The sequence below is a fragment of the Pseudopodoces humilis genome, chromosome 7 (genome assembly GCF_049639895.1).
Source record: "Pseudopodoces humilis isolate 2021_Gansu_Grassland_sample_001 chromosome 7, ASM4963989v1, whole genome shotgun sequence".
Lineage (NCBI taxonomy): Eukaryota > Metazoa > Chordata > Aves > Passeriformes > Paridae > Pseudopodoces > Pseudopodoces humilis.
This window is the reverse complement of record NC_142206.1, coordinates 15320099-15335293: the sequence shown is the minus strand read 5'-3', so window position 1 is coordinate 15335293 and position 15195 is coordinate 15320099. Positions and strand designations below refer to the sequence as shown.

The 15195-nt window shown below is 45.8% G+C and overlaps 1 protein-coding gene across 3 annotated transcripts in view; it reads left to right on the top strand.

Annotated features, from left to right (window-relative positions):
• The first annotated feature begins 303 nt into the window (after positions 1-303).
• Positions 304-15195, top strand: part of SLC67A1 (solute carrier family 67 member 1) — a 59205-nt gene continuing 44313 nt past the window's right edge. Inside the window, exons 1-5 of one of the 3 annotated variants that reach the window (XM_005522329.3) lie at positions 304-674; positions 836-1041; positions 2411-2508; positions 4535-4680; positions 5561-5693. In XM_005522329.3, the coding sequence (XP_005522386.2) occupies positions 868-1041; positions 2411-2508; positions 4535-4680; positions 5561-5693 (551 nt within the window). In that variant the 5' untranslated portion in view covers positions 304-674; positions 836-867. Of the gene's footprint in view, positions 675-806; positions 1042-1447; positions 1584-2410; positions 2509-4534; positions 4681-5560; positions 5694-15195 lie in introns of those variants that run through there. The other 2 variants (XM_014251911.2, XM_088057656.1) reach the window with 2 other exon arrangements.

The following is a 15195-nucleotide window of genomic DNA, read 5'->3' as shown; positions in this document are numbered from 1 at the left end:
ACGAGTAAGAAAACAAACAAATAAACCCCCAAGCAAATCAGCAAGCACACAAAAAAATAAAACCCTAAGTAAACAAGAGAGCAAACAACAACACTCCAAAGGCCAAACGAGTCTTTTTTATTTCACTCCCCAGCTGGCAGTCAGCCTCATGATTTGTTTGATTTAATACTTCAGGGTTTTTTTTTTGTTTTTGACCTTGGCTAGTAATCTGTAGTTTGAGTGGAGTCACATGTGAGCATCTGCTAGCTCAGAATTGCTATAAATTTACAGCACCTGGAAAGGAGGGAAAATGGCTCAGGTAAAGGTGATGAGAAAGGCTCTAACTACATGCAAGACCTGTGTTTGTTACAGGATCTGTATAAACATAGTGGAATTGGAAATAACTGTTCTGCTCTAAGCTGCACTTGCAACCTCCAAAAATAAAAGTGCCTTCCATGAAGAATTAAAACAGCTATCTCTCCTGAGCCACCAGGGGCAATAAAAGTGAAGGAAGTGAAACAGTTAAAAGAGCTGAAGAGCTTATCACGTGCTCTTGTTTCGGGCAATGTTCACTTTCACTTCACTGGGGCTGATTTTTGTTGTGATGGCTCTTGGGGCAGTGAGCCCACCTGGGACAAAGCTGAAGAACCAGATCTGTGGTTGGATACATGGTTACCTTTGATCCTGCCTAGCAAGTAAGCAAAAGGAAGAGGCAAAAGAAAGAAAGAAACATTAAATCCGTGGTGTGCTGGCTCAGCACCTTTCACAGCCTAAGCTTTGAACTGTGCACACAACTTGTGCTCCTTATCTATGCTTCACATTCGCAGCTAACAAGTGCCTTCGTGTCGTTGTCCAGCCCGTCCTGCAACAAGTCATTCTGTGAGCACTATGAGTGCAAAAGCCAGCTCTGGAGGTGAGGAAGAATCCTCAGGAATGAGTAGTGAGGTCCTGGGAGAGAGTGGCCTCTTGGGAGAGGCCAAGAGGGGACAAGTGATCCGTGTCGCCTACGTGATTGCAGCGCTAGACCTGACCTTTCTCTTCATGCAGATGGGAGTCGTGCCTGTGAGTATGGATTCTCTTGCTTCACAGTACATTTCCTTCAATGCCAGGCTATGTACTTTGCCAGCAAAGTCAGAAGATTTTTTTTTAGCAGGAAAGAGGAAAGATATCCATGAAACTGAAAGGAATACTTGGTATTCTTACCAAACAGGTAGGCTGTGTCTGTCCAGGGCACACTCAGACCATAAAAGCTGTTTTATCACTTGGACTGCAGTAGCACTAGAGCCCTTTCCTGGCCTGAGGGGTCTGTGTGCAGCTGATGTAGTTTGTGTCTTCTTGCATGGAGTGTGAGAGTGACCCAGGCAGCAGAGGTTTCAGATCAAAGGTGGGTTTTTCTGAGTATGTAATTAACCAGCTTAGAGGGATTTATTGCTTCTCACTTACTGGACTCTTCTGTCTGATTTTATAGAATCAGTGAGGACTTCTGGTTGGAGAGGACCCTTAAGGTCATTGAGCCCAATCAGAAACCTAGCACTGCCAAGTCCACCACCAAACCATGTCCCTGAGTGCCACATCTACACATTTTTAAGATACCTTCAGCGATGGTGAGTCTACCACTTCCCTGGGCACTCTGTTCCAGTGCTTGTTGATCCTCTCAGTGCAGAAACATTTCACAATCCCCAGTCTAAACCATCCCTGGCACAACTTGAGGTCATTTCCTCTTGTCCCATTGCTGGTTACTTGTGAGGAGAGACTGACTCCACCTGGCTACCAATCCCTTTCAGGTATTTGCAGAGAGAGATAAGGTCTCCCTGCACCTCCAGGCTAGACAAAAACAGGACACAACAAAAGCATGAATCAGAAATAACTGCCCATTGGCTCTTCAAGGTGTGCATCTGTTTTTTTCTGCAAGCTCAGGCTGTGGGTGTACCATCCAGTAAAGGCATTATTTGTTCATCTTATAGGTGCATCAATTCTGGCTTGCTTGATTAAACAACAGCTCCAAGACTTTTCCATAGTCATCTCCCAGAGGGTGACCAGGCTGTTCCAGGTGCAGGGTCTGGAGGCAGCAAGACATTTAAAACTTCCCTTATCCCCCTTAGGAGTTGCTGAATATGTCCAGCTGTGTTGAACTGCTAAGGTAAATGGTGACACAAACTTGTCACCTGGTGCAAAATTGATGGTTTTGACCACCTGTCCTTGTCCTTCAGGGTGTGGGACAGAGACATTTGGTCTGTATTAAGCTGCCAGTGTCTGGCCCAATGAAGATTTCCTCTATAGGAGTGGGGAACTGAAGGAAGTGGTTGTTTGGAGCTGTGATCCTCTCCACACAGATATTAAGATGTTTATTCACAAATATAACATGCTTTTTTTCCCATTTATTTGATGGTTCTGGTTTTTTATTTTGTTTTTGTTTTGTTTTCATTTTTAGTACATGGGAAAGAGCCTAGGTTTGGATTCAGTGGGGTTTGGCTATCTCCAGACCCTCTTTGGTGTCCTCCAGCTTGTGGGAGGTTATATTTTTGGAAGGTAAGTGAGAATGATTCTCATGACCCTTTACATGGCTGAAAAAGGCCAGGCATTTTTACACTTCCATAAAAAATAATCTAGTTCTGGTTTGTGGTCCTGTTGAAATGTTTGAGGATTTCATAATGAGGAAAGGAAAAATAAATGCTATTATTAGAAATACTGCAGCATAGAAGCAGCCTTTATATTAACTTAGCTACATTTTAATGACACACATTTAAGTGTAACAAAATCCTGGGAATGGGTTTAAACCACCAGAGTCCTCAGAGCCTAGATCCTAACAGCTAAATCCTGCAAATGTTTTATAGCCATGTGTAACCTTAGCAATGTCTTGTGACTGGCAAACCGAAGGAAAAAAAGGAGGATATTTACTGATGGTAAGTAGAGATGTTAATTACAATAACTGAAGGTTGTGTCATTTCATCAGCTGAATCTGCATCCATGTTGAATACAGTTTAGACTTGCATGGACCTTTAAGAACTTCTAAGAATCTTTTAAGAATAACTATAAACTCAGCTATCAAAATAAGAAAAGAGTGGAAAAGACTTGGGTTTTTTGCCTCTTTACCCCATGGAACAGTTCCTAATGAAATTTAAATAGCCCTAAAAATTTTGCGTGGTGAGAGAATACATTCCTAAAGACCAGGAAAAATAACCCCTGAATGATATGTGTAATTCAGTGACAGAAAACCAAAATGAGACTGAGAAAATCTAACTTCTCTTCTTGATCCTGCTACTGATCAACTGCTACTGATCAACAACTGATATTGTTGAAAAATTGATAAATAGGTAGGGAGCTGCTTCAGTTTACCCGTAGGGAATTTACTTTTCTGGCTGATGTAGATTGGGAGCTCTACAGGTTCCTCTGGTACGTGGAGTGTGGCATTTTGAGGATCTGATCTCAGCCTTTGGACACATTTTCAAATACATCAAAGCAACATTTGATTCTATGGTACTGCTTGGCAGAAAATGCATTTCTAAGAATGGAGATGGTGCAAAGGACCCGCTTTTAAGGCTTTTCCTATTAATTCACAAACCTAGAGTAATATTTCTGTCCTGGATCTGGTGCCATCTGAAATCTGGTTCTCCTCCACACATGTTACTCACTAATATCCAGAATCAGAATCCTGCTGAAGGGAAGGAAAATGGCAAACCAGAATCTGTCTGGGACTGAAGGTGTCCTCTGCCAGATTGAAGCCAAAATTTGCAATGTACATTTGAGATAAAAAAGATTTTTGTAGAAATGAGACTGTTTTGCTACCAGCATAGGGATAGATTAAATAGAAAATAGGAAGAAAGGGGATAAGAGAGAATGTGTTTCTTAGCTCAGTTTTCCGTGTTCTTGCTTGATGCTCCTAAACAGATATGAAAAGATAAAGCACTTTTATTGTCTTTACTTTTAACAAAACAAAAAAAACCCCACACCAACAGTGTAATGATTTGTGGTCTTTAGGTTACAAACAGCAAATGTAAACTGCCCTGGCTTACATGTAAACAGTGAAGTTTTGACCTGTACCTCTTCCTCAACACAAAACCTTTTAATTACTTAAGCTCTGTTTGTAGACCAACCCTGGCATTTTTTAGGGGATTGTTCCTTGTAGTGAAAGCACAATTAATTGCTATGCAAGGTAATGTTCATCTGGTAACTGTAATATGCAGCTTCAATAAAGTGAAGGAAGGAGAAATTGCAATGAGAAACTCTATCCTAGGACTGTTTTATTGTCATCTTAGGCCCTGTTGCTCAGAACCCTTTCTGTGGTACTCTCAGGCTTCATCCAACTTACGCTTTTTAAGATTTTTGGAGTTGAATTACAGAAAAGAGTTGGAGCTGGGTCAAAACCTGATCTGACTAGGGTTTTTGCCTGTTTGTGTTTTGGGGCTTGGGGGGTTTGTGGTTGTTAGTGTGTTTAGTTGTGGTGTTGTTTTTTCCCCTTAAACAGGAGCAAAAATGATTTACTATTGAAGAGTCTTTTTTTTTTTAATTTAAACCTAAATAGAAAACTGACAACCTTGTGCTATTTCTGTACCAGGTTTGCAGATCAATTTGGTGCCCGAGCAGCCTTAATTCTCTCCTGTGCATCTGGAAGCATCTTCTTCCTGCTTATGTCCCTCTCCACCAGCATCCCCCTCCTCTTCCTCTCCAGGCTGCCAGCAGTGTTCATGCATGGGATACCAGGTAAGATCAGTCAGGGATGAGTAGCTTTCCAAATTGCTTTTACTGCCTGATTCCCCACCTTCTTGCTTGTTTTGGTGGAAGTCAGTACATTCAACAGCATGAAGGAAGGCAGGAGGAACATGTAATGGTCCTCAGGGATGAAATGGTGGGAACATGAAGCAGCAGATGTTCAGGCTGTGGAAAGCTGTGCTTATTAGTCTGAGTTCCAGGCCCATCTTCCTGTATAATCTTGAGGAAATCATTTGGCCTTGATCATCCAGACATGGGTGCAAGTCACTTGCTGGCAGCAGTGTTGTCCCAGACTTTTCAGCTGTCTTCTTGCAACCAGGATATTTTACATGAACACTTTTCCCTTTCACCTGGCAAAATGAGCGTACTGGTAAAAATTTAATATTATTACAATAATACCTTCCATTACCCACCAAGCTGTTCTGTTTTGGCTGATGTTTCCTATATTTTTCATGTAAAAGTCATAAACTTCAGCTACTGGAAGTCCATGTAACTCATGCAAGAAGAATCAAGTTGATAATGCTTCCTGTCACTTGTGAAGTGGTTTGAGTGGTTTAAATGGTTCTGTTTCTCATGACTCATGGGCTGTTTTGTTCAAAACGGATGGGTCTCCCAGAGGAGAGTGACAGTGATTTTTTTGGAGGCCCTCTTCCGTGCAAAGTATGAAAATTAAAAGCTGGGGAAATTGCTTCTAACCACAAAGCAGCCCAGAAAAGTTTTAACTGGGAAAAAAGCAAACAAAAAAAAAACAAACCCAAAAGCCAAACCAAAAAGCTCTTAATGGCTTAGCAATAGAACCATGGGAACTGCTGGTGCCTCTGCTCAAACCCTGTGGCAAGGTTCTTATAAGGGATGTCTTTCCTCCCTGCAGGCGCTCAGAAGGTCATTACAGATATGACTCCTCCTTCCAAACGTGCTGGTGCTTTAGGGAAGCTGGGCCTTTGCTTTGGAGTGGGCATTATTTCTGGCTCTGCCCTGGGAGGTGTTCTATCCACCAAATTCAGGTGAGTGGCCCACTTGTTTGGTGTTGATTTTGTTGCAATCGTTCAGGGAGCTGCTAAGGGATATTTTGCTGCCCTGCAGCTTTTGATGCTATCTTACTCCTGGTGGCAGTAGAGGACCATACCAGAACTCAAAATTTTGCTTTCTATGCTGCTACAAAGAATACTTCCACTGTTTTCAAGGAGATCTTGTTGAAAATCTCACCTTCTGCCTACTTAAGTACATTTAAAAACAAGCTGGACTGAGAAGTGGATTCTGTTTCTCCTGATTGTCTTGCCTTTGGAGCTGAATATGCTGGAAAGCGGCTTTTAAGAAATTATATTGTACAACTGAGAAATGGAAATCTGTGAAATTGGTGGAGAAATTATGTCTTTGGGGGATGCTCAATATAGGGCAAGACTACGGGAAAGGGGAAGGAGAGCTTGGGACAGTGGGGGAAGAGAGTGAGGAGGTCTAACCCTGTCACAGCAGATGAAGCACACACCTGACAATTCCATGTTGACTTTCCACAGCCTGGCACATCACAGCAGGCTGCCACCTTCTCTTACACTCTGGAGTAGGAAAGAAATGCTCAAAAGGTGTGGTGTGTCAGAGAATTTTGCAGGCAGTGAAGTGCATGTGGCTGTAATCTCCTTGGAGGATTCCCCAGCATTGCTCTGGTGGGGGAAAAAGAATCCCTTGTGAGCTTTCAGGCTTTTGTTTTGCTCTGCTTCTCTTTACTGTAGGTACTTGCTTCTGCAGACTCAGGTTAAAATAACTCTATAGCATAGGACAGAGGGTAAAAATCAGTCTCATCCTTGTCCTAGTGCCATAAGCTCTGTGGACTGTGTATGGCTATACATCTCCTGGGTGTTTGGCACAGGGCACAGTGGATTATGATGTGGGGTGTCATGTGTTGCTCTCTGAACCCCCTTGTGCATCCACATGTAATCAGGTGCTGCAGTGATGCAATTTTGTGTGTGAAATCCTTTCATAGGCTGAATAGAACACCTTAAACTTGTAACCTTAGGGTTACAACCTAAAACAGCCCTAAAACCTGTTGGCTGCTGTACCTTGGCAGTGTTGGCCAAGTGACACAAAACTGACCAGGAGGATTCATTTTGTCATTATTACATGGTCACATAAAATTTAAACTGGAGACGTATATAATATTAACTGATCACAATTTAAAAGTGTTTAGAGAAGTTACTGACTGAGTGCTGGTTTTAATAGGTATTATTTTTGATCAAATACAATGATTGTAAACCTTTATGTGTTAACTGGAAGTAAAGGTTACCTCAGTTCTCATCTTTGGTTATATGCCCATATTTAAACATCAACATAGAAGCAGCATTGTTATCTAGCACAAATTTATGGGGTTTTACTTTCCAGTGTGTGCATCAGTCACGGCTTTATAGAAAAGCAGCAGTGGGAAGGAATCTCCTGTGTCGTTTAATTAGTCAGGGACATGGACCTAAGGGCACCTTTTGGATGTTAGGGCTTGGTGCTGCCAGACAAGGGGAGGCTTCCAGACTCGCTCACTTTGAAAGCTTCTGGACCTGTCCACAGCACAACGCTGAGAAAAGTGAACCTTGCCCGTCATGATGGGAAAGTAAGGCAGCTGCACGTGGAAAACGAGCTAGCTGTTGTCTTTGCAGGGGTTGTTTTGCCTGCATCCTGCGGAGGGCAGCTCCTGCCCGCTGCTGCGCTGGGGGCAGCGCTGGGAGCTCAGCCTGGCTGCCCGGAGCTGCTGCCCTTCCCAGCCAGCGTCTGGGCAGCCCTCTGCAAGCACGGCCGGGATTTCTATCAGCAAGGGACGGGCTGGCAGCGCCCTCCTGAGCTCCCTGATGTGCAGGGAGGCTTGATAAAATTTGATAAACAGCAGCTTCAGGCTGAGAGAGCAGCTCTGGGTGTTTGGTAGCAATGTTAGCTAAGCCCCGCTGTGCTTAGCCCCTCTGCCAGATTTCAGTGCAAAGATTAGAGGATCCATCCACCGGGCTGATATGGGTGGAGAGCAGGAATTGAGCTGACAACAGCTCTGTGCCACGGAACAGCCCCCAGAGCATCGCCATCCCCTCCGGCTGTGTCTGCCCCACCGACCCGGAGGAGAAGGAGTGGGTGTTGTTGCACTATGGACGTGCCCGAGGCTCCTCGGCCTTGTTGCTGTATCCCACAGCCTGGCTGCTACTCCTCCCTCCCTGTTTCCCTCATCTGTACAGGAAGGCTCCAGCTGTACTTGGAGCTGCGTAATCACTTCCATTCTTTTTTCCCAGAAGAATGACCCGATCACCTTCCATTGAGAAGAAGCATTTCTGCTGTGTCATGGAAGAGCAAAGCTGGAGATTTCTGTCCACTGTGTTCTTTGCTTTTCCTCACCACAGAGCTGGCCAGCATTCCCCATCTGTTGTTGACAGCATTATTCATATGTTAGCAGTGCTTTGTATACAAGAGAGGGAGTAGAAATCAGTCTCAGTTTTCAGCTGATGTCATTTTGGTATTATTCTTCTGTATTGCATTTACCATTGATGTATTTGACCTAATGAACTGGTCTGTTATTGTTTTCATTGTTGGAATAATGTTTGTCAACCCTTATTTATTAAGGGAGCCCTGGGGAAGTTGAATGTCTTATTCTGATTTGCATAGGATTTTTTGAATGTTAGATCCTGACCTCTGCTGTTAAGCTGTAACCACCAACTCCAGCCTTTCCTCTTCTTCTCTTTGAAGTACTATATTTCCCCCCAGTGTTTTCCAAAACTTTGCTGGTCAGGCAAATTTCACCATCCAAGAATTGAGTATAAGCCAATTTATTAACACAAGCACTCGTAACCTTAACCATTTAAAAAGTGTTTTCATTTCTGTATACTTTTATTTTTTTCCTTAATTGGTGTTTTCTGGTAATTGATCAGTTGGGTCAAGATTGTGGATTTAAATACCTAGCTTGAAATAACTCCTGTAGTTCAGCTGAGGGCTGCTCTTGGAGAGTGCAAACACCTCGAAAAGGTGACTAAGAGAAGGAGTTCTGTTTGCATTCTGCAAAGGTTCTCCCTCCCTGTACACTTTCTGCGAAGCTGTTGTAGGATCACTTGTTGCAGGCAAGTGCATCCTAAACAAAGGTGATTTGGTATTTGCAGCAGACTTTTGTGGCAGCCCTGTGGCTGAAAGGTGAAAGCAGGCAGCTGGATTAGTTTCTAAAGTAGAAACAGGAGTCTAGGTAGTTAATTACAGAGATTTCATCCTTTCTTCTGGGAGTATGATTAATTACATTTGGCTGCTTTTTTTCTTTCCTTCTCACAAGGCCATAGAGAATCTCTGCTGCATGACCCAAGAATTGTTTGCTTTCTATGGACATGGAGAGGTTTCATTTTAGTGACTCAGCTGTATGCTTAAATCTTTTGGAGCAAATATTCTTTTTTTACAGCAGGCTTTGGGGATAGTTTGTTGGGTTTGGGTTTTTTTCCCTGCCTGTGCTATTATCCTTCTTCCTTATGGGAAGGAGCTTGTTTGCCTGGAGTAGGGAATTTTTTTATTTTTTTTATTTTTTTTAAAAACCCTTTTGAGCAAAGTCCTCTGGCAGGGAATTTCTCATGGCTATGTGGCAGAGTGGAAAAATTGTGGGTGTTGAAAAAACTGAAGGTTGGAAGCTGGGAAGGCGGGTGGGAGCATGGCAAAGGGTGAAAGGGTTGTGCTCCATTTCAGGACAAAGCAGGGCATTCTGCTTCTGGGAGCTGCTCCTGCTCCATTTGAGCAAAAACTATGATGTTTTTCTGCCTGGGATGATGCTGATCAGCCAAGCATCAAGGACTGGTGACGCTTGTACAGGCATTGCTTTGTCCTTTGTGTCAAGGCACTTGGGAGAAAGGGAGGTGAAGTCTGCTTGCCAGCAAACAAGTCATCTGTGATCTTCAACATGGTCTGTCACTGCTGGTTGAGCTCTGCGGTGCCCTGGGAGGAATGGGGACAGAAGAGGAAATGGGCTGCTTGTCAAGGAGCTGATGGCTTGGGGAAGGTGCAGATGCCCTCAGCTGTGGCCTTCTCTGAAAAAATAAAACAATCTAAAGTTTTTTTCTTATCACTTGCTCTGCATGGCAGCTGTCTCAATTTGGAAGCTGCAGCCCCAAAGTTTATCTGTAAACTCTGTGATGGGGGATCATGGATTTTATCCTTCAACAACTTGTTGGTTCAGAAGTCAGGTCTAGGGCACTTCTGTCCTCTGTTCCCAGCACCAAAGTTTTCCAGTTCTGATAACTTGTTTAACCTATTCTTGAACCTAAGAAATGCCTCGGTGTACTCTGGGTGGAGTTCATCTAATCTTATACATCTACGGGGGAGACAACTACAGCTAAATTTGCTGTTTAGACTCCCTGGTTGATAGAGAGGCACAGGTGGTTCTACAGCATCCTTTACCTCCTAATGAAACAGTCCTGAAGCAGCTCAGGGAACAGTCTGCTTCCCATGCTTTTTCTTGACTGACCCCCAAGTCCCAGAACACATTTCTGGCCATTAGCACACTGTACATGTGGTTGGGGTCCTGGAGTTTGATGTTGGATTGTGAATTTACCAGAAATCACCAGGTCTTGAGTAGGTTTCTGTCCGTGCTGCGTTCACACAACAGGTCTTTACAGGTCTGCACTAAGCTCTTCCCCGGCTCTTCCTTCCTGCAAACCCCTAACCTGCCTCCCACATCTAGGCCACTGGTTTTTAGGTTTGGGACCCCTGGCTTTCTGCTGTGTACCCGCTGGAAGATGGCAGTGTCACTGCAAAGGTGCCCTTGTTCCCCCTTAGCCCATCTTCAGCGAACCTGGCCCTTCTGTGCTCTCCCTACAACCCCTGGTCTGAACTCCAGGGCAGGGAGGTGAGATGGTGGGGCCAAGAGCTCCTCCTCTGTCCTTCACCCGTAGGTGGGGCCCTTTCCCAAGGGAGGAACAGTGGGGTTTAGGATAGGAGCCAGCTGCCCATGGGCGGGAGAGCCTGTACCTTGTGGCTGCCCTCAAGGGTATGGGGTATGGCTTAGGAGGGCTAGGCTTGGGTTGAGCTGATGGGGGGCCCGTTGGCAGCCCCTTCCTCAGCCTTATCAGGTGTGCTCTCCATTTCCCTTCAAATTCCTCATTCCCACTTAGCCTTCTGCAGGGATTATGTTGGGAGGGCTGTGAGTGTGGCTGTGCCAGCTCACAGGGGACGGCCACCTGCCCCTTTTCCCCACAGCACCCTCCTACCTCCTGGGCATCTCTACCTTTAGGGGTTAGCTGCTTCATTTTCCCAAAGTAACCATGGCAGAAATGCATTTTAGAAAAAAAAAAAAAAATATCCAGAGCTTCCTTCTGTGACTGGCTTGTGCCGCTTACAGAGAGCTGAGGTTTTGGGGGCTGCTGGAAACTGACTTGCACCAGAGCCATGGGAAGAGGGACTCCTGGAGCTCCATGGGCACTTACCCAAACAAACAGGCAGATAGCAAATAAAAGGCAGAGGGGGAAGGATATCTCCAGGGGAGCTAAGGAAATTTCCCTGCTGCCTTTTCCAGCTTTCATCGTGCCTGTGCCCTGGGGGAGGCTGCCCTGCCTCGCCACCCCATGCCTGGAGTCAGAAAGTGAGGGGGCGGCGGGCGAGCGAAACCCCGGGTTGTGTGCGTGGTCGCCAGATCGCAATCAAAAGCGTGTGTGTTTGTGGAGTCAGCTCTGCTAAACAATTATGGATGTTGGAACACTGCTCCCCTATCCTGATGCTTTAAAAGCCCCGGATCCTGAGCAGCGTGGGGCCCTGCCTGGTTTGTCGTTAACTGTGTTCCTGCAAGCCTGTGCAGAAGTGGTGGCTGATTTTTTTTGTTAAGCCTGGCTTAACAGCCCCAAGGAATAAGTAAAAAGTGGGGGTAAAAAACCCACAATGGAACCAAAATGGGGATTTTATAAAAAGGCACAAGGTATTTTGGGTCTGGCCTTGCTAGGAGAGGTCGAGTTGGAGGGCTGAACATGACCCTCGCAGCCCAGGTTGCACAATGAGGCAGTGTCTGCTCATGACTCACAAGGGCTTCTTCTGCTCTTCCCACTCCTGGAATATTTCACGACTGGGCAGCAAATCCAGCAGTATCACTGGGGATTGAAATCCAGGAAAATACTGTTTTCTTTGTTAACAGAAAATAGAAAGTACAGAATAGCCTGTGGTTAAGTCCCTGAATTGGGATTTGGGACTTGGCTCTGCTGTGATTTTCCTGTGATGCGAGTGAGTTATCCCACCCCTCTGCACTGCTGTTTCTCATGCATAATACAGGGGAATGGGATAGTGTTTCCTTCCCTCATCCAATACATTTACAATATTGCTATTTAGATTATACAGCCTTTGGGATGCAGACTTTCTCTATCACGAGGCATGCTAATGCAAATATCTACTACCTTGAGGGAATACATCCAGCTTTTCCTGGATTTATTCTCTTTTTCATCCGCTGGTGCCCTGGGCAGGCAGAGTCTTTGTAAGCCCAATTACCATCCCATTCCGGGGGGCTTGTTTCCCTTTTCTTTCCTTCTTTTTTTCCCCCCTTTTTTTCCTTTTTTCCCCCCTTTTTTCTTTTCCTGTATTATTTCCTTTTTTTCCCCCCATTTTTTTCCCTTTTTATTTCCTTTTTTTTTTCCTTTCTTTTTTCTCTTAGTTGTTTCTAAAGAGTCAGTGCCAGGTTGGATTTATTTTATTTTTTTTTTCTGTCATGGAAGAGTCCCAGAGGCTGTGGGCTAAGGTCCAGGGCTGAGCCCAGCAGGACCTAGCAGAGGGATCTCCAGGGCAACCTGAGGTGGCCCTACCCTCCTCCCTTTGTGTTTGCACATATTCAAATGGGCAGCTCTCTCCTTTACTTCTCCTAATCCTTTTGATTCAAAGACTCATGCTTATGTTTCATTCTGATCTGCTTCAGTGAACAAATCCAGCTTTGTGGCGAGGCCGGGGCAGGAAGGATGTGGTGCTTGTGTGGGAAGGACTATCAGACAAGGGAGGGAAGGTCAGGATGAGCGGAAATGTGCAGATGTGGCATGTGAAGGGTGGACCGGGAGGAGTTAAGATTCCTGGAGTTAGGGAGATGAGAAGTGAAGCTCTGCAGGAGACAGACTTTGTGATTTTAGATGTATTGTGTCAGCTGGGGCAGTAAGATTAGGGCACCAAGGGGCTTGGGCTGCAAGGAAGGAGTGTTTTCAAAATAGACCTTCATTTGCCACAGGGAAAGAAGGGACAGCACACTCCCTGCTGCTGCTTTCCTGCTTTCCTCCTGCCTGAAAGGTGACTGCTGGAAAGGATGGGTAGAAAAGCAGCCCTTTTGTAAGGCTTTGGTCTTGGCTTTTAAGCCATTCCCAGTACTTTTCTTGGCCATTGCTGCTGGATTGGTGGGACGAGCAGGAGGCTGCTGGGTGACTGGAGAGATGTAACACCCCGTTGTCTTGAGCTGCCAGTTCACTTGTGGGCCAGGCCAAAGGCCAGACTGCTTGAATGGAGTGTTTAGAAAGATATGAAACAGGTGTGACCTTCTCATGAACTACACCAGCTTCCGTGGCCCCACCCAGGGGTTTTGCTTCCTTGCAGTCTCCTTATGAAACCCTGCTCACAGCCACAGCACCAGAGCCAAAGGTATGTGGAGCGTTTGGGCAGTGGATGTGCCCAGAGGGCAAAGGAGTTTCTGAATGGCCATCTCCAGGCTACCCCTGGCACTTGTTGGGGCTTGTCTCTTCCACCTGACAAACCATGGGGTAGTGCAGCTGAGCAAGAAGGTATTTCCAGCATCAGAAACTTTGTGGTGCTCCTCAGAGTCCTGTCAGTGAGCAGCTGGAGTGGATGGAGCCGGTGCATGGAGCTCTGCCTGGGGATGGATGAAGAGATGATCAAGGATTTATGGGTCAGGATTAAAGGGAGGACAGGACAAGTGACATTACCGCCTGGGTCTGCTGCAGGCCATCCAACCAGGGTGACTGAGCAAATGGCACCCTCTATTCAGATAGGAGTAGCCTCATGTTCACAAGCTCTGGTCCTGGGAGGGGCAACATAACTGGGCATAAACAATGCAGGAGGAGAGAGAACTTCCTGCTCCAAGTCATACAGGAGCCAATGAGGAGAGCTGTCATGCTGGACCTTGTTCTCAGCAAGAAGGCAAGGCTGGTGGGGAAGGTGAAGTCTTGGCTGCAGTGACCATGGACTGGTGGAGTTTGAGGACCTTAGTGCTGCAAGGAGGGTGCAGAGCAAGCTTCCTGCCCAGGACTTCAGGAGAGCAGACTTTGGCCACTTCACGGATCTGCTTGGTAAAGTAGCATGGGATAAAGCCCTGGAGGGAAGAGGGGTCTGAGCAAGCTGGTTGATATTCAAAGATCACCTCATCCAGGCCTAGGAGAGATGTATCCCAGCAAAGTTGTCAGGAAAAATTGTGTGGATGAACAAGCAGCTCCTGGAAATCCTCATAGAGCATGTCTGAGGGAAGCTTTCCAAGGGTGGAAGCAAGGACAGTTGACCTGGTAGGAATACAGAAAGATCATCTAAGTAGTCAGGAATCAGGTTCAGAAAACAAAAGCTCTGACAGAATTAAATCTGGCCAATATCAGAGGACACAAGAAAAGCTTCCATAGGCAGGTGGTTGATAACAGGATGATGGTGGAAAATGTGGACCCTCTCCAGAAGGAAATAGGAGACCTAGTTACATGGGATATGGAGAAGGCTGAGGCATCAATGATGTTTTTGCCTCCGTCTTCACTGGCAGGTGCCCCAGCCACACTGCCCAAGTCAGAGGCAAGAAAGCAAAAGGAGGAACTGGGAGAAAGAACTTTCTGCTCTAGAAGATGAAGCTCAACATGACCCAGCAATGTGTGCTTGCAGCCCAAAAGGCCAGCTGTGTCCCGGGCCACATCAAGAGCAGCGTGGTGACCAGGTTGAGGGAAGGGATTCTGCCCCTCTACTGCACTCTCAAGACCACCTGGAGTGCTGCACCCAGCTTGGGGGGCCCAAGCATAAGAAGGATGTTGACCTGTTGGAGGAATCCAGAGGAGGGCCACAAGGGCTGTAGCATGTATGAAGACATGTAGCATGTAAGAAGAGAGAGTTGGTGGTTTTCAGCTTAGAGAGCAGAAGACTCTGGGGAGACATTAAAGCACCTTCCAGTACAGGGGTCTATAAAAAAGATGGAGGGGGACCTTTTACTGGGGCATGTAGTGACAGGACAAGAGGCAATGGCTTTAAACTCAAAGAGGGCAGGCTTAGATTAGATATTAGAAATAAATTCTTTACTGTGAGAATGGTGAGACACTGGCACAGGCCACAGGGTGCTCCATCCCTGGAGGTGTTCAATGCCAGGTTGGATGGAGCTCTTAGCAACCTGACCTAGTAGGATGTGCCCCTTCCCATGGCAAGGGTTTGGACAAAGATGATCTTTAAGGCCTCTTCCAGCCCAAGTCATTCTGTGATTTTATCAAATGTTCTCCACAGCATTCCGATTACAAAATCCTGACTGCTCGGGATGAGCCCTGTGCTGTGCCAAGCAGTGCACGAGATTACCATGAACACTGCTGGCAA